The 24,181-nt window shown below is 41.2% G+C and overlaps 1 protein-coding gene across 2 annotated transcripts in view; it reads left to right on the top strand.

The window, feature by feature from the left end:
* The window catches only part of CLTC (clathrin heavy chain), an 87,334-nt gene that overhangs the window by 11,579 nt on the left and 51,574 nt on the right, over positions 1-24,181 (top strand). For both annotated transcript variants that reach the window (XM_062216907.1, XM_062216908.1), the window contains exons 2-4: positions 17,990-18,197; positions 21,956-22,224; positions 22,758-22,919. In XM_062216907.1, the coding sequence (XP_062072891.1) occupies positions 17,990-18,197; positions 21,956-22,224; positions 22,758-22,919 (639 nt within the window). The remainder of the gene's footprint in view (positions 1-17,989; positions 18,198-21,955; positions 22,225-22,757; positions 22,920-24,181) is intronic.

Here is a 24,181-nt window from a genome sequence, read left to right on the forward strand (position 1 = left end):
AGATTGCAGTTTTTGATGACCCTTATCTGTTGAACTGTGGGAATTATAGTAGATGAAAAATGGAAATTGGGTTGAAAGTTGCTTTCATTCATATCCAACTGCTAATCTTAGAAACCACCAAAGTGCACAGAGTGAAGCCAAGACCACCCTAATTGTTCAGTTAGGCAAACAGCTGGCTTTTAATAGATTACATTATTTGAAGATGAAAATGGGAGGGGAATGGAACCAGCCAAAGCAGGAACCAGACATTCTGGTAGAGGATGTGGACATCCCAAGCTGTGACTTCACACTGTACCAAAAATCTTAATAGATGAAGTCAAATGAGTGTCACATTAAGCATACCTAATCTGTAAGAATTTATATGAAGAAATCAAGTTTTTTTTTTAAATTGAAAACGAATTCATTTAAATTTACCATCTTAAAGTGAACTACTTAATAATATTTAGTAGATTCACAGTGTTGCACAACTATCACCTATATCTAGCTCTAAAACATTTTCATGACCTGAAAAAGAAGCCTTGTACCCATCAGGTAATCTGTCAACCTCTCTTCTTCCTATCCCTTGGCAACTACTAATTTGCTTTCTGTCTGATTGTATTTACCTATTCCTTATATTTTACTTAAATCATAGAATATTGGACTTTATATTTCTAACATCTTTCACTATGTGCAGTAGAGGGTCATCATGTTCTAGAATATTTCAGTGCTGTGTTCCTTTGTGTTGAAAAAATAGCCCTGTTGAATAGATATGTCACATTTCTCCTCTCAGTTGAGGGACATTTGGGCTGTTGCAGCCTTTGGAGTTGTGAGTAGAGCTGAAGTGAACATTCGCATACAGGTTTTTGTTTGAATACCCGTTTTTAGTTCTCTTGGATATACTGAGAAGTAGAATTATCGGATCATATGTAATTCTATGTTTTAGCTTTTTGAAGGCCCTCCGAACTTTTTCCCATTGTCATTGCAGCATTTTACACTCCCACCAGCAGTATACAAGGGTTCTATTGTCATTACATCTCTCTAGCTCTTGTCAAAAGCTTACTTAGGTATGAAGATAATAGTGTAAATGAGGAAATAAGTATCTGAATTGAGCATAGATGTTCTCAAGTTTTGTATCCCTGTCATACCTTAGATTGTGTGGCCTGTTTTATGTTGCATTTTCACTGCTTCTGAGATATACACCGCACGTTTACTTGGTTAGGCATATATTGCTGAAACCTCATGGCACCATTGCATTTTTTTTTTTTTTTTTTTTTTTTACAGGCAGAGTGGACAGTGAGAGAGAGACAGAGAGAAAGGTCTTCCTTTTGCCGTTGGTTCACCCTCCAATGGCCGCCGCGGTAGCGCGCTGCGGCCGGCGCACCGCGCTGTTCCGATGGCAGGAGCCAGGTACTTATCCTGGTCTCCCATGGGGTGCAGGGCCCAAGCACTTGGGCCATCCTCCACTGCACTCCCTGGCCACAGCAGAGAGCTGGCCTGGAAGAGGGGCAACCGGGACAGGATCGGTGCCCCGACCGGGACTAGAACCCGGTGTGCCGGCGCCGCAAGGCGGAGGATTAGCCTAGTGAGCCGTGGCGCCGGCCTGCACCATTGCATTTGTAGTGTGCCTGCTATGCACTGAGTGGAAGGGACTGTCTGATTCACTTTAGAATTCTCTGTACATAGTGTCTGGCACAGAGAGTTGCTTGTAGTTCTTTAAATGTGTAATTATTGAAAAAGCTGCAACAGAATAGGCAAAGACTCAAAGTAATATATTTTTTTTTGTTGACTGGAACTGGAAGAAAGCTCTAGAAACCATTATGGCATACAGAAAAAACCAATGTAATGGAAGCATCACTATGGAGATAATGGGTTGCAATAGTTGAAGGCAAGTGAGAGCAAAATTGTCTCTAGAATCAGTATTAAGACAGCTAATATGGAGATTTTTAAATTTGAATTCAACAGTAAATCCAAGAGTTAAATGAAAGGGGATATGTGATGGAATAAACTAAGAATTATGGAAAAAAAAATTGAAGTGCTTTTCAGGTAATGGAAGAAAACTTCTGATATGAGAGAAACAAGATTAAAAGGTTGTGGTGTTTGGTACAGGCCTGGGAAAATTTCGGCACCATGAATTAAAAACAACCTGTGGGTATCTAGGGCACACTCTCTCCCTAACCATTGGATTTTGGATCAGGAAGCAGTGTCCATAAAAATTTTTTTTTCAAGATTTATTTAGAAAGAGTTATACAGAGAAAGAGACAGATCTTCTATCTGATGTTTCACTCCCCCAAATGGCCATAATAGCCAGGCTGAAGCCAGGAGTTTCATCTGAGCCTGTCACGTGGGTGACCAGGGCTCACATACTTGTGCCATCTTCCACTGCTTTCCCAAGCACGTTAGCAGGGTCAGAAGTGGAGCAGCTGGGACTTGAACCTGAACCCGTTTGAGATGCTGGCATCACAGACAGTGGCTTAACCCACTAAGGCTACTATGCTCTCAATTGTCTACAAGATTTTGAGATGGAAGTTGTTTTTTTTTTTCTTTTAGAGTATATAAGCTATAATTTGAACATGGGAAGATCCTCTGAATCTAAATAACTTGCCCTTTTCCTTATATCTCCTTTTTCCTCAGTAGTAATAATTAAGTTACATTTTAACACAAAGTAGAAAAAAGAAAATTTCACACATAGTTAAAATACTGATTTGATTGTATGTTTCTAAAAAATGTTCAGGTGTTAAATCTGTCATTTAATTATTTTAATGTTTTGAGTGCTCTGGATTTATATTAAATGATTTTGAGATGGCTTATAACTCTCCATACTGTTACATCATTCATTGATTTGAAATTTGTAGCACTGAATTTCACAAGGGAATATTGGAGTGACTCAACTATAAAATGGTTCTAATCTTGTAACAATGGGTGGGCTGGTTTTGCTTTAGGGGTGAAGAACATCAGCAATCACTGGGTCTACTCTTGCCAAGGCAACTGTAGGTGGGACTCAAAATTCAGGCTAATTTTTAAGCTGATAATTTTGTATGGCTTTATTATAAATATCCAGATGGCCCTTGGGAGAAAAAAATTTCCCCACTTCCTGCTTAAACTGATAATGAGTGATACCCAATTTCTAATTTTCTAAGTAGGTCTATCAATATAAAGTAGGAAAATGCATGAGTATGTGCAGCAGTGATGGGATTGAACTGAATGCAACACTGGGCTCCCATTTAAAAATATATTTTGGGAAGTTGTTTCATAGAATGAAATATTAAGGTCTTGTACACTTATAAAGCACAGGTAGCGGACCAGAAAACCAAGTGGTTGGTATCTACCCCAGTACATTCATATCATCCTTTGGAAGTCTTAAAATCAGCATTAAGTATTAAAATCTTTAACCCTCAAAATAAGGCTGTTTTCTGGTTCTTTGAAAGGCAGATTTGGATATAATCTGTCCCTGTTTGTCTCCCTCCAGCCCATAATTGATTGTAGTCATGCTAGAATTTCATTGTTTTGGGACAGCTGTATGGAATTTATACAATGAAGGGTTTAATCTTGGAAAGTCCTTCTTCGTACCTCCAAGATCTCAGGAATGAAAACTTCCTATACTACCTTGTAACTTAGTTAAAATTTAGCTAGTTAATAATTCATCTCATCACTGGATTATTATTTTTAAGAATGAGTCAAATTTTATTTTTAAAATTTCCAGTCTGCGGTTGATTACAGAATTTTTAAAGATTTACTTATTTTCAACAAGGCAGAGTGACAGCATCTTGCATATGCTGTGCATTCCCCAAAATGGCCATAATGGCCAAAGCTGGACCAATCTGAAGCCAGGAGACAGGAATTCCATCTGTATGTCACTTGTGGGTGGCAGTACTTGGACCATCATTTGCTGCCTTCTCAGGCACATTACAGGAAGCTGAATTGGAAGTGTAGTAGTCAGACCTCTAACCTGTAGTTAGATACGGGATTCCAGTGCTGCAAGTGGTAGCTTAACCTGCTGTGCCACAGTGCCTGCCCTGGAAAAAATCTTTGAATCTCCTGGTAGTTTACCAAAACAGTCTTTATAGTTCTTGTCTGTGGCTGTGGTTCTTTCCTGAATATATTACTTACAATTTGAAGTTAGTGAACTGACTCAGAAGTTTCTTCTGCAAGAAATGACTCCCTTAAAAGCTAACGTGGAGTAGAAATAGATCTCTATGTTTAGGTGTGGGAATCACAAAGGGTAAAGGCATTTTTATTTGTTGCTTGAAAACTGTGAAGTCTACAAAAGTCAGTGGCTGGTGTCCTGTTGATGGAAGAACTAAAGGAATGCTGCGTCCTCAGCATTTTCCCTCATTTCCTGTAGAATACAGCAACCGCAGTTTTTATTTCACGTTCTGCTGGTTTCCAGGAAGGCTCAGTGAAGTGACTGCTCTCAGCACTTTTTCCCCCCGTTTTAATGGCTTCTAGTGAAGGTAGAGGATGTTTTGGAGCTTCTAAAGGAAATTTTGCTGAGTGGAATGCTTGGGATAGGAAGTTAACGAAATTTTTTAAGCATGTACTTAAAAGTACTTGCACTGGGAAATGAATACTGTCATCATGACATCAAAGTCTCAGCAGTTCTCTCTAAAATTGCTGACTTTTTAAAAGTAAATTTTTTTTATTTTTTATTTTTTGAGAGGCAGAGAGAGAGACAGCAGTCTCATCCACAGATTGTCTCCCCACATGCCCACAATGGCTAGGGCTAACCCAGGCTAAAATCTGGAAACTTTAAAATCCTTAAAAAAAAAAAAAAAGGATTTGTTTATTTGTTTGCAAGGTGGAATTAGAGAGGGAGAGCTTGTCCATCTGCTGGTTCACTGCCCAAATGGCTGCAATAGCTAGGGCTGGGCCAGGCTGAAGCCAGGAGCTTCTTTCTGGTCTCCCACATGGTTGCAGGGGCCCAAGTATCTGGGCCATCCTCTGCTGCTTTCCCAGGGGCATTAGCAGGGAGCTGGATTGGAAGTGGAGCTACCGGGACTCAAACTGGTGCCCAATTGGGATGTTGCTGGCACTGTGGGCAGAGGCTTAACCTTCTACATCACAGCGCCAGTGCCTAAAATCTAGAAAGTTAATCCTGGTATTCTGTGAGCTTGGCAGGGAATCTAACTACTTGAGCCATCTTCTGCTGCTTCCCGGGTTTGTCTGTCTTTGTTTTTCCTTTTTTTAAAAGAAAAAATTATTTATTTGAAAGGTAGAGTGGCAGAGAGGAAGAGATCTTCTATCTGCTGGTTCACACCCAAAATGGCTGCAATGTAGTTCATTTATAGAACAAGACTGTTTCAGGCCGAAGCCAGGAACTTCAGTAGTTTATATATAACTTCCTTTCCATTTCATTTCATTTCGATGAAATGAAGAAGGAACTGGAAAGTGTAAAGCCAAGCACTAATTGTGAACATACGTCCTTAGTAATGCTGTCATAAACACAAATATTTTGATTTTTAGCTGATATAGTTTGTAAATGAGTCCTGTTCCAAGTTTATTTTTCATTAAGAAGCATATTCCTTGGGAGTACTTAATAAAGAAGCTGGTTTCTGATGAGTTTGTTCTCACCAGGCAGTAAGAAGACCTATTCAAAGCAAACCTGTTCTTCCTTTAAGTATGTGGTTGGTTTGTAAGTACACAGAGTTTAAATGCTAGGGTAGACTTTGTGTTAGTAGAGAGTTAATCTTTAGCTAGTTGAAGAATTGGGCATTAAAAAAATAGTGATCTTATTTGTGTTATGGTAACATTTTCTTACATTTTAATAAATTATACTACTGTGTTAAATGTATTCATGGGCCTTTTTATTTATTTATTTTTAAATTTTTTTTGACAGGTAGAGTTAGAGACAGAAAGGTTTTCCTTCCATTGGTTCGCCCCCAAAATGGCTGCTACGGCCGAAGCCAGGAGCCAGGTGCCTCCCGCTTGTCTCCCATGCAGGTGCAGGGGACCCAAGTACTTGGGCCATCCTCCACTGCCTTCCCGGGCCACAGCAGAGAGCTGGACTAGAAGAGGAGCAACCGGGACAGAATCCGGCGCCCCAACTGGGACTAGAACCCCGGGGTGCCAGTACCACAGGCAGAGGATTAGCCAAATGAGCCATGGCACTAGCCCCTTTTTATCCTTTTTTAAAAAGATTATTGAAAGGCAGAGTGACAGAGAAAGGTCTTCAATCTTAGGGTTCACTCTCCAAATGACTACAAGGGCCAAAGGTGGGTCAAGCCAAAGCCAGGGATCAGGAACTCCATCTGGGTCTCCCATGTGGGTGGCAGGGGCTCAATTATTTGGGAGCATCCTCCACAGGCATATTAGCATGGAGCTGGATTGGAAGTGTGCAGCTGGGACTCAAAGAAGCACTCCAATATGGGGGAAGATGATGTCGCTTAACCCGTTGCACTACAACACCGGTCCCGCTTTGGTCCTTTTGTTGACATTGCCATATATTGATCACTAATTTATTTGAATAAGATGGTGACTTCCCACCACTGGATTTCCTGATTGTTTGATACGTCAAGGTTTTCTCATTCTCTTGTTTTTGTTTTTTTTAAGATTTATTTATTTATTTATTTGAAAGTCGGAGTTAAACTGAGGCGAGGCAGGCAGGCAGAGAGAGGTCTCCCATCTGTTGGTTCACTCCCCAGATGACTGCAACAGCTGGAGCTGTGCTGATCCAGAGCCAGGAGCTTCTTCCGGGTCTCCCACATGGGTGCAGGGGCCCAAGGACTTTGGCCATCTTCCACTGCTTTCCCAGGCCATAGCAGAGAGCTGGATGGGAAGAGGAACAGCTGGGACTAGAACCAGCACCCATATGGGATGCTGGTGCTTTAGGTCAGGATGTTAACCCGCTGCGCCACAGCGCTGACCCCTCTCTTTCTCTCTTTCTCTCTCTCTCTCTCTTTTTTTTTTTTTTTTTTTTTTTTTTTGGCCAGGCAGAGTTAGACAGTGATAGAGAGTTATAGACAGTGACAGAGAGAAAGGTCTTCCTTCCATTGGTTCACTCCCATAATGGCTGCTAGGGCTGGCGTTGTGCCAGTTCGAAGCCAGGAGCCGGATACTTGCTCCTGTTGTCCTATGTGGGTGCAGGGACCCAAGCACTTGGGCCATCCTCCACTGCCTTCCCAGGCCACAGCAGAGAGCTGGACTGGAAGAGGAGCAACCGGGACTAGTACCCGGGTGCTGGTGCCGCGGGTGGAGGATTAGCCAAGTGAGCCAGGGCGCCAGCCTCTCATTCTCTTAACAAAGGAACACATGATCAGAGCAATTAGACTACATAAGACTTGAATAGTCAGTGCTAATTGAATGATGTCTGAACCAGTCTATTTGTCACAATACTAGATAACCAAAAGGACAGAAATTCCTAAAATGTGGAATGCTTATGTGCTCACTACTGTTCTAAGTGTGTCTTAAATCATTTTAACCTTTCATACCTTATTCCTCCTCAAACAAGGATTTCTTTCCCTTTTATGCTTGCCACATTTACAGTCAAATCAAGTATATTTCCGAAACCTAAACAAGAATATCAAAGCTTAAAACATTAAAAACTGATGAGCATTTATCCTAGATTTTAGAATTAATATTACTGTTTGAAAGAATTTTATGTATTTCTTTTATTATAATACAGTCATTTTGGTGTCTTTACACATAACCATTTTGGGCATGGGAGGTTCATTTTACAGTTGTGACTTTTTTTCCTAAAAACTTTAGGACATTGATGAGCATCTTAGAAGCTGAGACAGTTGTAGCTTACTAAGCACAGGGATTGGCCTCACTTTGTTCATGTTCTTGAAGAAATTGTGTTGTCTTATGCCCACACACTGGAATTCTCAGTCCTGCCTGGTGCCTTCTGAGCTAGGGCAGAAATTTAATGATCTCTGCAGGGGAAAGAGACTCAGTTTTTTTAAGCCTCCTGCAGATCTTTGGATTCTGAAACCTGAAGGTTTTATTTATTTATTTATTTTTCTGAATTAGTTTCTCTTTGTCATGTCTGAAATCCTTTGAGCATTTCTCTTTGCCAGCTATCCTTCATACTTTCCCAGAATTTAATGTTAAGTGATTTTCCTTTTCTCACATTGGGTCCAAGAAAAAAGCTGTGGAAAACAGTGTTGTCCAATGAGCTGTACAGCTATAAAATTGTTCTGTATTCCCTGCTGTCCAATACAGTAGCCATGTCTGGCTATTGGGAATTTGAAAGTTACTGATGTGAGGGACTGAATTTTAAAAATTTCATATGGTAGCCACATGTGACTATGGTAGCCACATCCACATGTGGATGCCAGCACCACAAGCAGCAGCTCACCAAGTAGAGATTAATTTCTTGTTAAAAATATTGGCAAGTATTCATAAGATGGGAGAGTCATAATACCCCTTATCTAAATTTTTTAAACTGTTTTTCAAAAATAAAAATGTTTTATTTGAAAGAGGCAGACAGGTAGATAAAGGGACAGAGCTCTTCTGGTTCACTATGTAAATGCCTACAATGTCTGAGAATGATGGGCTTGAGTGGCAGGGATCTTACTAATCCACCTATCTGTCGCCTGCTGCCTCCCAGGGTTTACCTTAGCAGGAAGCTGGAATTGGTAGCTAGAGATGGGACTTGAACCTAGGTACGCTGATGTGTTATTTAGGCATACCAACTGACATTCTAACCATTAGACCAAATGCCTCCTCTCTACTTTTTTATTGATATTTTACATTAACAGTTCAGTGTGGTCTCCTGAATTTTATATCTCGTTTAATTTATGTTTAAAGATCTATCCAAAGGAGTATTGTCTTTTTGTGTAAGAAGATTCTAGACTCTGGAATTACAGAATTTGATTTTTATTTGAAAGGCAGAAACAGATCTTTGATCTGCTGCTGGGTTCACTCCCCAAATGCCTGCAACAACTAGGCCTGGCCCAGGCTGAAGCCAGCAGCCCAGAACTCAATCTGGGTCTCCCACATGGGTGGCAGGGACCCCAAGTACTTGAGCCATCATCTGCTGTCTCCCAGGGTGTGCATTATTAGCAGGAAGCTGAATGAGAAGTGAAGTACTAGGGACTTGAAGTAGGCGCTGTCCTATGGGATGTGGGTTCCCCAAGCAGTGACTTAACTGCTGTGCCACAGGCTTGCCCCTTTGTTCTTTTACGTATGCACATTAGAGATAGAGGTGGTAGAGGCTTTTATATTTTAAGAAAACCCTTATTTGAGGAGCCTAACATCTGTTGGATCAGGTGAATTGATGTAATCACGGGGCAGATTGGGAAGCTTGTTTTAGAACTTTTTAGTGTAGGTATGTTTTATGTATGTGTGTAGGGCTCTGAAGTAGAAGGCTTCAACTGTACTGTGCGTTGAGCAGTGAGAAAGATGTTGTGCCTGCTTTCCATTTTACTTTTTACTTCTTAGTCTTGAACTCTTGATGGTAAAGAGAATTTCTGATTATGCTGACATTATACCATCTGTTTAGCTTGCGCAGGTTCGTATTGGGACAGAGAATGGAGGGCACATGTTTGCCAGGATTGATAGGCAGCAATACTCTTCCTTCCCAAATAAGAATTAAAATAGGGTTATTTAGAGTGAACATATGACATGGTTTTAAAGATGCTGGTCTTGGAATGGGCATTTGGCACAGCAGGAAGGACCCCTGTATCTGGGTGCCTGGTTCAGTTCCTTCACTTTTGATCTAGTTTCCTGCTAATTAATATTAACACACCTTGGGGTCAACAGAAGATGGCTCAAGTACTTGGATCCATGCCACCCATGTGGGAAACCCAAATTGAATTTTGGCCTTCTGGTTCTGGATTTGGCCTGGACTAGTCCTAGCTGTTGTGGACATTTGGGGAAAGAACTTGCCAGGTGGAAGATTATCTCGTTGCCTTTTCAAGCAAAATGAAAAGTAAAATTTTAAAAAAGAATCTGGTCTCTATAATTTGATTAGGCAAGTTGAAGAGTAGAATTGGAAGTTTGGGAGTTTTTTTGTTGTTTTGTTAGAAATTTATTTGAAAGACAGAGTTGGAGAGATCGATCGTATATCCGCTGGTTCACTCCCCAAATGAGACTAAGCCAGGAGCTCTTTCTGGGTCTCCCATGTGGGTTCAGGGGCCCAAGCATTTCAGTCATCATCTGCTGCTTTCCCAGGCAGATTAACAGGGAGCTGATCGGGAAGTGGAGCAGTATGGTCTGGAGCCAGCACCATTATGGGATGCCAGCATCACAAGGTGTTGGCTTTACCTGCTAAACCACAACCCTGGCCCCATAGAATTGAAGGTCTTAACATGTAATTTCCTTCTGTTCAGAAAGGGAAAAAAAAAGGCATTTCGCAATGTCTGAATAAGTTACGCACCCACCCAGAGGCCACTCTAATCTATTATCAGTAGTTAAAAGGAATTCACACCCAGAGTTTTAACCAGCCTTAAGGACAGCTGAGTTAAGCAGATAATAAAAATACAAACACAGAGAAAAGCCATACAGGAGAGCTGGCTTGCAGTTCTGATGTATGAATTCCTACAGTGTGTTAGACATCATGCTTAGCACTTTACATTAAATCCTCATAATCCGGAAGTGTAGACACTGTCCTCTCAGATGTATAAAATAAGGAAATACACAGAAATAACTCATTTGTCCATGGTTATGTCAGTAGCAAAACTGAGAATAAATTCAGACATTTTGACTCTTGGAAGAAATAGAAGCAACTAATTCTGGATGTTATTAGAAATTCATAATCAGTGTTATAAATTTGTATTGTAGTTATATACTGGAATGGAGAATCTGAAATATTTACAAAAACTAAAAATACAGGGGCCGGTGCCGTGGCTCACTTGGTTAATCCTCCGCCTGCGGCGCCGGCATCCCATGTGGGTGCCAGGTTCTAGTCCCGGTTGCTCCTCTTCTAGTCCAGCTCTCTGCTGTGGCCTGGGAGGGCGGTGGAGGATGGCCCAAGTGCTTGGGCCCTGCACCCGCATGGGAGACCAGGAAGAAGCACCTGGCTCCTGGCTCCTGGCTTCGGATTGGCACAGCGCCAGCTGTAGCAGCCATTATGGGAGTGAACCAACGGAAGGAAGACCTTTCTCTCTGTTACTCTCTCTCACTATCTATAACTCTACCAGTCAAATAAAATAAGTACAATAAAAAACTAAAAATACAATGTTTTGCTTCTGAAGTTCCCCCTACCTTGTTAATTCATAGTGGGGTGGGTGAATGAGGAGAAAGAAAAGGAAACGTTTTTATATTGTTTGTAGCATATAACTCCTGCCGACTGTAGAGTTTCTGTTTGATTAACAATAAATCTGTTTTCTTACCTTTTGGAATCCAGGTTAAGTGTCAGGTCCTGAAATAGTGCCACTTGCAGACCGAAATCTAGTCTTGGAATCAAATGAACTATGAAGTTTGTGTGCTTTCATATGCTATAGGGCATCTCAGGTGCAAAATTATCTAATTGCTAGGTGTTGGGCTGCTGGGGGGGCACTGCTGGAAAGATGGCGTGGATAATTTTTTTTTGCTGTTTGTTGCCTTTTGTTTGTTTGCTTTACTTTGTGTATGTGGAAGATAATTAAAAAGAAGAACTCTTCCTGGACTGAAGTTATTAACTTCATATTCTTACAACAGCAAAATAAGTGTTCTTTGAAGTAAACCAACCAAACAAAATCCAAAACTTGAAGTTGGGAAGCATATTGCAAAATACAGCATCTTAACTTCAGTAGTTGAAACACTTTGCCAACTTAAGAGGATAAAAAAAGTGGCTGGAGGCCGGTGCCGTGGTGTAGTGAGTAAAGCTGCTGCCTGCAATGCCAGCATCCCATATGGGTGCCGGTTTAAGTCCCGGCTGCTCCACTTCCGATCTAGCTCTCTGCTGTGGCCTGGGAAAGTAGTAGAAGATGTCCCAAGTCCTTGGCCTCCTGCACTGGCATATGAGACCCAGAAGCAGCTCCTGGCACCTGGCTTCAGATCGCAGCTCCAGCCGTTGCGGCCAATTATGGAGAGAACCAGCGAATGGAAGACCTCCCTGCCTCCCTGCCTCTCCACCTCTCCTTCTCTCTCTGTGTAGCTCTGCCTTTCAAATAAATAAATTTTAAAAAAAGTGGCTGTAGTTTGAATATTACTCTATATCCTCTGAAAATAAGTTTGGAGTCTACTGTAAGTTGAATTTTTCAATGGTTTGTTCTATTGATTATATATATATATATATTTTTTTTTTTTTGGACAGGCAGAGTGGACAGTGAGAGAGAGACAGAGAGGTCTTCCTTTGGTTTACTCTCTAATGGCCACCACACCACACTGATCCGAAGGCAGGAGCCAGGTGCTTCCTCCTGGTCTCCCATGGGGTGCAGGGCCCAAGCACTTGGGCCATCCTCCACTGCACTCCCGGGCCACAGCAGAGAGCTGGCCTGGAAGAAGGGCAACCGGGACAGAATCCGGCACCCCGACCGGGACTAGAGCCCAGGGTGCCGGCGCCACAGGTGGAGGATTAACCTATTGAGCCGCGGCGCCGACTTTATAGACTATAATTCTGTTTCTATGGTATAGCTCATACAGCATCACACTGTTATAGTTGAATGAGAATACTTAATGATTAGTATGGGATGTTAAAAAAACATATTTTAAAATATGGTGCAATTTTTTGCTTTTTCTGTTATATTTTTGTAATTTTAATCTGTACGGACATTACTAAAATAGTTATCTGCTAGCCCTTTTACATGATTATATTCTAAGGATGTGAGCTGTTACTGTAATTAATAAAGGTGACTTGTCTTACTACCATATATTTTTGGATTTTTGCCTTTTAATCATAGGAAATATGGGAAGAATTGATGAGTGCTCTGCATATTCTTGAATACCAGTAAGGAAGAGTTTAGCAATTTGAGGCAGTGGAACTCTGTATTAACTTTTTGTTAGCCTGTAGCAATAGATTGGAGGCTGGTGTTGGCTCAGTGGATTATGCTGCTGCTTTTTTTTTTTTTTTTTAAGGTTTATTTTTATTTATTTGAAAGAGAGTACTTCCATCTGTTGGTTCACTACCCAGATGACCACATCAGCCAGAGCTGAGCTGATCCAAAGCTAGAAGCCAGGAACTTCTTCCAGGTCTCCCACGTGGGTGCAGGGGCCCAAGGACTTGGGCCATCTTGTACTGCTTTCCCAGGCCATAGCAGAGAGCTGAATCAGAAGTAGAACAGCTAGGACTCAAACCAGCACCCATATGGGATGCCGGCACTGTAGACTGGGGCTTGAACCCCCTGTGCCACAGTGCTGGCCCCTATGCTGCTGCTTTCTAAGCCAGAATCCCATATAGGATTCGCATTGCTGGTTCATGTGCTGGCTATTCCAGTTCTGCTCTTGTTCCCTGCTAATGCTCCTGGGAAGGCAGCAGATAACTGTTCAAGTCCTTGGGTCTCTGCCAACAGTGTAGTAGACCCAGATGGAATTCCTGGCTCCTGGTCTTGGCCTGGCCTATTCTTGGCTTTTATGGCCATTTGGGGAGTGAACCAACTGTCTGTGTCTGGGTTTCTTTCTGATGCTCTGCCTTTCAAATAAATAAATCTTTAAAAAAAGAAAGTATATTGCTTAAAGTTCTTGTCATTTCTTTTCATAACAACTGAAGGCCACTTTTTAGGAATGCTTTTTCCTGTTGTGTAATGACCATCATTTAAGTGTACCTTTTAATATTTAAACACCTAACATTAAGAATTTGCCATTTGCCTCTTGTTTAATTTTTTAAGGTTTATTTTATAAGAAAAAGAGATAAGGAGAGGCAGAGAGAGAGAGAGAGGTCTTCCACCTGCTGGTTCACTCCCCAGTTGACTGCAATGGCTGGAGCTGCGCCGATCAGGAGCCAGGAGCTTCTTCCGGGTCTCCCACATGGGTGCAGGGGCCCAAGCACTTGGGCTATCTTGTACTGCTTTCCGAGGCCATAGCAGAGAGCTGGATCAGAAGTGGAGCAGCTGGGACTCGAACCCGAGCCCCTTTGGGATGCCGGAACTGCAGGCGGCAGCTTTACCCGCTATGCCACAGTGCCAGCCCCTTAATTTTGTTTTAAAAGGACATATGTTTATTTCACATGGAGTATTTTGAATAGTACTAGTATATTGTTGGTGGGGAATATATGCATAGTTCTTGATAGGATGTGTTTAATTGCATATATATGGGTATTAATATAAGGATTACACAGATCACAGGAAACCCAAATCTTTGTTTTTTCTACAAGCAGGACACATTGAGGCTGAAATTCAGTGCTAACTACTGCCACTTATTTATTTATTTTTAAGATTTGCTTATTAGAGAGGCAGAGAGAGAGAGGTCTTACATCTGCTGGTTCACTCTCCAATGGCCAGAGCTGTGCTGATCCGAAGGCAAGAGCCAGGAGCCTCCTCCAAGTCTCCCACGCAGTACAGGGGCCTAAGGACTTGGGCCATCTTCTCTACTGCTTTCCCAGGCCATTGCAGAGAGCTGGATCAGAAGTGGAGCAGCCAGGACTCAAACTGGTGCCCATATGGGATGTTGGCACTGCAGGTGGCGGCTTTACCCAATATGCCAGAGTGCCAGCCCTGCTGACACTAATTTTTTTTGTGTGCATTTTTTTGGGGGGAGCTAACAGGGATCAGGAAACCCAGGTTGCTTTGACATTTTTTTCCTACATCTCTACTGTGTTTTCTGTTATGTTTTCTTGTAACTGCCTCTGAAATTGAGGGTTAAGGAAGCAGTTAAAATATTTGTGGATTCAGTTAGTTGTGTCTATGGTTTGCTTTTAATTTCACTCTTTGATTAACATTGTTTTTTACTCTTCCCAAACTCTCGGAGATTTAAGTGGTGAATCCTAAAACTTAGAGACTTAAAAACAGGGGCTGGTGTTAAGGTACAGTGGGTTAAGACACCACCTATGATGCTGGCATCTTACTTGGGAAGCGCTGGTTCAAGTCCTAGCGGCTCCACTTCTGTTCCAGCTCTATGCTAATGCCTGGGAAAAGCAGCAGCAGCAGAAGGCCCAAGTGTTTGGGCACCTGTACCCATGTGGGAAACCCAGATGAAGCTCCTGGCTTCAGCTTGGCCCAGCCCTGAGCTTTTGAGGCCATTTGGGGAGTGAACCAGCAGATGAAGATCCTTTTCTCTCTGTCTCCTCCTCTCTCTCTAACTCTGCATTTCAAACAAAATACAACAAAAAAAGAATTCTTATTTACAGAGCAGTTTAGAAGAAAAATTGTTGATTTTGTTTAGGGCTCTATGAACTCTGAGCCACTGGAATATTCACTCCAGTTACTGGAAAGGTACTGTCAGTTAAACTTGAAAGAGTCTAAGGACCCTTTGGTCAGAAAAATAGTGTGTGTATATATCTCTTCTGAAACTTGGTTTGTAAAAGGGTTTCCTTGTACATTTTTGGGGACCACTCATGTTTATCTTCCTCCATTAGTAATGGAACTAAAAGTAGCTTTTTTCTTTTGTTAAAGATTTATTTATTTGAAAGAGAACGAGATGGAGAGACAGACATATATCTCCCATCTGCCAAGTCACTCCTCAAATGGCTGCTGGGATTGGGCCAGGCCAAAGCCAGGAGCCAGGAGCTTCTTCCAGTTTCCCACATGGCTGCAGGGCCCCAAGCAGTTGAGCCATCTTCCACTGTGTTTCCCAGGCCTTTAGCTGGGAGCTGGATCAGAAGTGGAGCAGCTGTGACATGAACCAGCACCCATGTGTGATGGTGTTGCAGGCAGTGGCTTGACCCACCACAATGCCGACTCCAAAAAGTAACTATAGGAGTTAAAACAGGGACCAGCATTGTGGTGCATCAGGTTAAGCCTATAATGCCAGCCTTCCACATCAGAACAGTGGTTCAAGTCCTCCTGCCCCGCTTCCCACCCAGTTCCCTGGTAATGCCCCTGGTCTCCCAGGTTGAAGGCTTGGAAGGAGTTCCTGACTCCTGGCTTCAGCCTGGCCCACCTCCAATTTTGATGGCCATTTGGAGAGTGAACCAGTGGACGAAGATCTGTTTCTCTCTTTGTCTCTTTAACTCTACCCTTCAAATAAGTATTTTTTAAGTTAAAACCAGAAATAAAAAACAGTATTACAAATGTTATTTTTGTAACCAGATTGATTGTAAGCTACGTATCTCACACTTAATATATTTGCCTTGCGTTGCAGAATATACCTGAGTTTTTAAAGCTGCTAATTTACTTCCTGCCATGTTTGTATTAATGGTTACACAATTGTTTGACTTTTTGCACCTGGTATTCAGTGACTGAATTACTGTAACAGGGTGGGCCTGATATTGGTGAGGTATAAGAGGGAAGTGAAAAGAAAATGTGTGCTCTTATATGTATTTACTCATATCCTAGGCTGGTTATTTTTTATTTTTTTATTTTTTTGACAGGCAGAGTGGATAGTGAGAGATAGAGAGAAAGGTTTTTCTTTTTGCCGTTGGTTCATCCTCTAGTGGCCGCTGCGGCCGGCGCATCTTGCTGATCCGAAGCTAGGTGCCAGGTGCTTCTCCTGGTCTCCCATGCAGGTGCAGGGCCCAAGGACTTGGGCCATCCTCCACTGCCTTCCCGGGCCATAGCAGAGAGCTGGCCTGGAAGAGGGGCAACCGGGATAGAATCCGGCGCCCCGACCGGGACTAGAACCTGGTGTGCCGGCGCCGCAAGGTGGAGGATTAGCCTGTTGAGCCACAGCGCCGGCCAGGCTGGTTATTTTTAAGCATTATTAGCAGAAGAATTTGACAAAAGAATTTAGATTAAAACACAGTTAATTTGGCTCACCCAATCCATAAGATAATAATGACAGTGGTAGTCACTAGTGGAGGTAGGGAAGCTGTGTGGTTGGGACAAGGGCAGAGAAAGATGAAATTTTTTTTGTACTTTTTTCCTTTTTATATTTTGTACCATGGAAGTAAAGGGGAGTGGGAGGCTAGTTTGGCTAAAGCTAATAAAGCCCTGGCAGCTTGAGTGGGATTTACTCTGGCATAGCACATTTACTCAGAATATTAATGACCCATTCTGGTCAAGATTCCCTTCTAGTAATAAGTGATTTTTGTTCCTATGCAACTGATTTCAAATACCTACCATCTGCAGGGGTGGGGAACGTCTGAGCTGCAGGCCAGGTAACACCCATGAAATCATTCGGTGGCTCTGCCAAGAGTGCTGCAGGCAGAACAAGGACTTCAGTAAATCTGTAACAGGCTAATTTTTAAGTTTATAATTTTGTATGGTCTACAAATGATGTTGTAAGTATCTAAAAGGTCCGTGGCAGAAAAAAGTTTCCCACCGTTAGCAATACTTAGTGTCTTCTGAGTATACAAACCAAATCTAATTCCAGTATTGTCCTTCTTAAATCCTGTGACCAGCTTCCTTTGTCTATAGAATAAATTCAGGATTCTTACTGGGGTACTTTTAGCTTGTCTTGCCCTTGCTGGTCTAAACTCGTCTAGCCTTACTTAGTACATTCTCTCGGAGTTGTGGAAGCACTTCTAAGTCCCTTAGCCAACCACACTCAATTTCTGCCTTAGCACAGGCTCTTTCTGTTGAGAATTCTGTCTTCCTGGAAGACTTTACTATAGCTATGGAGCCTTCTTTGACAAGATCTCTCTTAAATATCTTCATTTTGGCATTCTTTGCACAGAATTGTAAATTTGTCAGCTCTTACTAGTTCAACTTCTTTAGATCAAGAACTCTGATGTTTTTTATTTTTTTCTCTTTATATTGTTACTTAATTTTTAGATTCCTGAAGCCTAATGCATATGAACAAGTAACTACTTAAAGTTACTGGAGGTATTGATGTCCTTGAATCCCTTCAACTATTCATGCTAGCTCTTAGATATTGTTCTTTATCTCTATTTGCTCTTTTAGCTATAACCATAAGGTTATAATAAAACAAGTGAATGCTATAATTGTTGGAAGAAGGTCCATTTTTTAGCTGATAATTGCTTCACCTTAATCAGTGTCCTGGAATTGTTGCTGTTAACCTTGAAGCATTAATAATTAAGTTAGAATTTGTAATGATGGCAATATATGACTGTCAAGTCTTTCTAATCTGGTAATATGATTTAATATTTCTTTTCCAGCTCCAGAACCTGGGTATCAACCCAGCGAACATTGGCTTCAGTACCCTAACTATGGAATCAGACAAATTTATCTGCATTAGAGAAAAAGTAGGCGAGCAAGCCCAGGTGGTAATCATTGATATGAATGACCCAAGTAATCCCATTCGAAGACCAATTTCAGCAGACAGTGCCATCATGAATCCAGCGAGCAAAGTAATTGCATTGAAAGGTATAAAAGACTGTTTTTTTTTTTTTTCCTTTAAACTCTTATATATGTTTTAGGCAAATACATGTTAATTAAAGTTGGCCTTTCTTAAATTTGGTTAAAATAGATCTGTAATGTTAAAGCTAATATTGAACTTGATTTTAGTTACTTTCACGATTTTACTTGGAACATTTCTTTGCAATATCTTACTTTGCATAGATCTTGTGATATTTTTGAGTTTTAGAATAAATGCAGAATTTTATGTCTGATATAATAAAAGCATGCCAAAACATCTCTGTACAAAAGAAATTGGTGATTCATTTGTTCTGGAATTAAGCATATTTAATATTAATACCTAAACATTACTGAATTTTATTGTGATGATAAACTTTTCATTCTGTGCCTTTTTTATATCTCAGGGCTGTGTTTCATTTATTTATTTATTTTTTTTTAAAGATTTACTTCATGGGGCTGGCACCCTGGCACACTAGGTTAATCCTCTGCCTGTGGCGCCGGCATCCCATATGGGCGCCAGTTCTAGTCCTGGTTGCTCCTCTCCCAGTCCAGCTCTCTGCTATGGCCTGGAATAGCAGTAGAAGATGGCCCAAGTGCTTGTGCCCCTGCACCTGCATGGGAGACCAGAAAGAAGCTCCTGGTTTTGGATCGGTGCAGCTCTAGCCGGAGCAGCCATTTGGAGAGTGAACCAACGGAAGAAAGACTTTTTTCTCTCTCTCTCTGTCTGTAACTCTACCTGTCAAATAAATAAAAAAGATTTATTTTGTGTGTTTTTAAGAGTTACAGAGAAAGGTAGAGACAGAGAGACAGGTCTTCCATCTGCTGGTTCACTCCCCAGATGGCCGCAATGTCTCGAGCTGCGTGGGTCTCCCATGTGGATGCAGGGGCCCAAGGACTTGGGCCATCTTCTACTGCTTTCCCAGGCCATAGCAGAGAGCTGGATGGGAAGAGGAGCAGCCAGGACTCGAACTGGTGCCCACATGGGATGCCAGCACTGCAGGCTAGGGCTTTAACCTACTGCGCCACAGTACTGGCCCCTGTTTAATTTAGATTCTCAAGTTGTTAAAAAAAAAAAAAAAATCACACTTGAATTTACACTCATTAAAAGTGTATACATATGTAGATAGATTTTTTTTTTTTTTTTTTTTGCTAGGCAGAGTTAGAGTTATAGACAGTGAGAGAGAGAGACAGAGAAAGGTCTTCCTTCCATTGGTTCACTCCCCTAATGGCCACTCCGACTGGCGCTGCGCCAGTCTGAAGCCAGGAGCCTGGTACTTCATCCTGGTCTCCCATGCGGGTGCAGGGCCCAAGCACTTGAGCCAACCTCCGCTGCCCTCCCTGGCCACAGCAGAGAGCTGGACTGGAAGAGGAGCAACCGGGACAGAACTGGCACCCCAACCGGGACTAGAACCCAGGGTGCCGGCGCCGTAGGCGGAGGATTAGCCTAGTGAGCCACGATGCTGGCCAGTAGATGGATATTTTAAAGCTTTGGATTTAATGATACTGAAGTTTATTCATGCGAAGTTTATTGTCACAACAGGCATTCATTCTGTAGCTTCTCAGTATAATCAGAATTCAAAGATTTCATACTCTCTGGGAGCCCATATTAATTTTTTTTCCTTTGAACTTCAAAAGGAGAATATAATTTTCCCTTTAAAATACAGATTTTTAGAAAGGTTAGGTGATGACCTGACTGACTCTGAAAAAGGCACATGAATGCATAGTTTTCTGTTTATTGTTTTTCTTGATAGGAGGAGGAAACCTCAAGCAAGTTCCTTTTAGTTCCTTGATATATTTGTGAATGAATATTTAGGCCTGCTGAAATCTTTACACAGGCTTTTCTTTACATGATTTAAACTTTGTATTTAGTATTACAGATTGAGGTCTTTTATCTGGGATCAAAGTGGTTCAGATTTGGGAATATTTGCGAAGACTACCAATTGAGCATCATGCTGATAGGCTCTAAAATCCAAACCTTTTGAACCTTATGTTGGAGCTCAAAGTTTGGAATTTCTGAGCATTTTGGATTTTGGATTTCATATTAGTCTTCTTCAAACTGTAGTATTGGTTGGAGAGGAAACAGAGTGGGGGAAGATAGGATGAGCATATTCAGACACATAAGTCACCATCAGTCCAAGATAGAAGTTTATCTTAAAGATGATTCAGTTTTCATCTGGGACCAGATGTTTTGGCATTAAATGTTTTACTTCTATTAAAAAAGTAAACTGAAGGTATCTAAACTCCCTTAACTTTCTTAAAGAATTTAAATTCAGGTGCTTATCAACTTAAACCCATTATAAGGCCATGGTTTTGATTTTATCAAAATTCTTTTCTATTTTTAATGTTACTGTTATCTTATCACATTTCTTAATGCTTTCTTATGTGTGCAGATGGTGAGTTATCTCAAATTAGATTGTATTAGTTATTGTCCTGTTCTATAAAAAGAATAAACTGAAAAGATTTTCAGAGCATTTTACAGTAGTGTCATAGATCTGTGCCTGTATGCTAACATTATGGAGTTAAGCTGTTATCCCTCTCCTCCTCCCCTAACCAATCCATTTTACATATACTCCAACCTTTTCCATATAAAAAAGAATAAAAATCTAGCAATCTGGGGGTTGGGGAAGGCAGCAAAGGAAAGTAATTCTAAAATACTACTTCCCTCTGAAACCAGTTTTGAACCCCTTGTCTTCTTTTTATAAACAGGACTATAACTCTCACAATTGTAAAGTCTGGTTGTGGTTTACATACTGTGTGGGATGGGAATAACATTCTTGTTTTTTAGAAGAAATTTTTTTGCACATGTGGTGAGAAGGGTGGTGGTACCCAAGCTGTTAGGTTTTGCACCTCCTCCTCCACATTTTCGTCCTTTGGGAGCCAGATTCTCTGTGCCTCAAGAATGGAGTTTTCTTTACTCTCTATGGACTAATCTTCATAGGCCAGTAATAGCTGTTGGCTTTGACCTCTATGAATTTAAATCAAACCATTTTTTGGACTGTGATGGATTTCAAATTACAAGTATAGCCCTTGTATCTGATTCGGGACTTTTTAACACTCAAGACAAATTTCATCCTTCTTTTACTAAATGCTTGGTGTCTTAATCAGATGAAGCTTGAACTTTGTTCTTATCTCCAGTACATTAACAGCATCTGAAACTGACCTCTTCCTTTGTGTTCCTCTCCTTTCCTCCAGCACTTCTACCTTCCCTTTGTATTTTAAACCAACTAAGTGTAGCATGCCCTTCTCTTATGTACTAGTGGTAACAAGGCTGAGTTTATCTTTTCAAAAAGCAGTTTCTACAAGATGTAGTTGGGTGAGGGATGACTGACTGACTTTAAAAAAGTAGACATTTCCCCCCTGTGTTTATCAATTTTGTTTTGTCCTGTGTATATACAGCTATCTTAGTTTATATGCAAGCATACTTAATTATAAGTATGATGATTATAACTTTGCTTTCTATCATTGTTAAGAAAGTTGTTCTTCAGACTTGTTTTCAGTTGGTATTTAGAACTCTATGGAAGTCACTGTTTAAAGTGTAGTTATTAGGGGTGAAATAGTTTTGCTTAAGATGTAGATGTAGTTTGTTTGCTTAGTCTCAACTATTATCTCTTTAATGGTTGTTGCTCCATCTTTGTGGCTTCTGTAGTTGGTTATTAGTCTCAAGATAGAACCATTTTGTTTGGAAGTTACAGATCTAGTCTAGCTGGGTATTGATTGATCCTGAACATTTCTTTTTTAGTTATTCATAATTCTTAATTTTGTTTTAGCTGGGAAAACTCTTCAGATATTTAACATTGAAATGAAAAGTAAAATGAAGGCCCATACTATGACTGATGATGTCACCTTTTGGAAATGGATCTCTTTGAATACGGTTGCGCTTGTTACGGATAATGCAGTTTATCATTGGAGTATGGAAGGCGAGTCTCAGCCAGTGAAAATGTTTGATCGTCATTCTAGCCTTGCAGGGTGCCAGATTATCAATTATCGTACAGATGCAAAGCAAAAATGGTTACTTTTGACTGGCATATCCGCACAGGTAACATTTTTCTGGTTTTATTTTGGGGGTGGGGGGTGGGGGAAGAAGTCTAGACGAGTGCTTTGGCCAGCATGCAGTTTATTTTGAAAATAAGATTTTTGTACTCAATCTTGTTGAATTTGACTTATTTTAGAAGACATTTCCCTGTTTTCTTCTTTTTTTAAAAATAAGGATTGATGGCGTATTACCTATATTCTGAAATACAGCTCCAAACTCTTATCAAGTGTTTTTAGCTCTTACTTGACAGATTGAGTAGAAATTGAATGATTTGGAGTTTGTTATAGATTTGAGTGCTCTACTGCAGAATGAATACTTCTTTATCTTTAGTATAAAGAAATGTTTGTACATGAGGCACATTTAAACATTCATATTAAGCTTTAATAAGATAGATGGAAATTTAAGATGTTCCAAATCTACACTTAGAGACTAATAAAGAATTGTAAATCATAATGCATTCTAATTATTTCACTAGTTGATGGATTTGGGAGTTAACGGTTCATTGAGTCCAAACTTTATTCTCTGATCTTTTTTAGCAAAATCGTGTGGTGGGAGCTATGCAGCTGTATTCTGTAGATCGGAAAGTATCTCAGCCTATTGAAGGACATGCAGCTAGCTTTGCACAGTTTAAAATGGAAGGAAATGCAGAAGAATCAACATTGTTTTGTTTTGCAGTACGTGGTCAAGCTGGAGGGAAGGTAAGTTTGCATTGGTAATTATTTCAATAATGCGTCTTTCTGCTATTATCCTAATTTCAAAATAATCTTTCCCTTGTGAATTTTTATTTTTTGTGTAAACTTTTTTTTAATATTCAGATTTAAAGATTTATTTATTTATTTATTTGAAAGTCAGTTACAGAGAGGAGAGGGGGAGAGAGGGAGGTCTTCCATCCGATGGTTCACTCCCCAATTGGCCACAGTGGCTGGAGCTGCACTGATCCAAAGCCAGGAACCAGGAGCTTCTTCCAGTTCTCTTACATGGATACAGGGGCACAAGGACTAGAGCCATCTTCTGCTTTCTTAGGCCACAGCAGAGAGCGGGATCGGAAGTGGAGCAGCCAGGTCTCAAACTGGTGCCCATATGGGATGCTGGTGCTTCAGGCCAGGGCTTTTTTTTTTTCTTTTTTCTTTTTTTTTAAGGCAGAGTTAGTGAGAGAGAGAGAAAGATCTCCCTTCCATTGGTTCACCCCCCAAATGGCCGCTATGGCTGGTGCTGCGCCAATCCGAAGCCATGAGTCAGATGCTTCCTCCTTATCTCCCATGCGGGTGCAGTGCCCAAGGACCTGGGCCATCCTCCAGTGCCCTCCCGGGCCACAGCGGAGAGCTGGACTGGAAGAGGAGCAACCAGGACAGAATCCGGCGCCCCAACCTGGACTAGAACCCAGGGTACCGGCACCGCAGGTGGAGGATTAGCCTAGTGAGCCGCAGCGCCGCAGGCCAGGGTGTTAACCTGCTGCACCACAGCGCCAGCGCCCCTTAGTAATATTTTATGAACACTTTTCTTTCAGCTGTTGATATCCTTTCTTTTCCAGAGAACTTAAGTTCATTTTTTTGTGTTTAGCATTTATTTATTTGAAAGGCAGAGTGACAGACAGGAGAAATAGAGGGGAAAAGAGACCATCTAGTCACTGATTCACTCCCCAGATGGCCTCAATGGTTGAGGTGGGTCCAGATTGAAGGCAGGAGTCAACGAACTCCCTCCTTGTCTCCCACATAAATGGTAGGGACCCAAGCACTTAGGCCATCTTCCACTGCTTTCCTGGATGCATTAGCCGTGAGCTTAATTGGAAGCAGAGAAGCTGGTACTCAGCCTGTCCTCAGATACGGGATGCCAGAGTTGCAGGAGGTGGCTTAACCTGTTGCACCGTGAAGCTGACCCCATAAATTGATATTTCCAGCTTTACTTGACATAAAAATCATTAATGTTGCTAAAACGCATGTTTCTGTGGCATACATTTAAA

This window comes from Lepus europaeus, chromosome 18 (assembly GCF_033115175.1).
Source record: "Lepus europaeus isolate LE1 chromosome 18, mLepTim1.pri, whole genome shotgun sequence".
NCBI classification, from domain to species: Eukaryota; Metazoa; Chordata; class Mammalia; order Lagomorpha; family Leporidae; genus Lepus; species Lepus europaeus.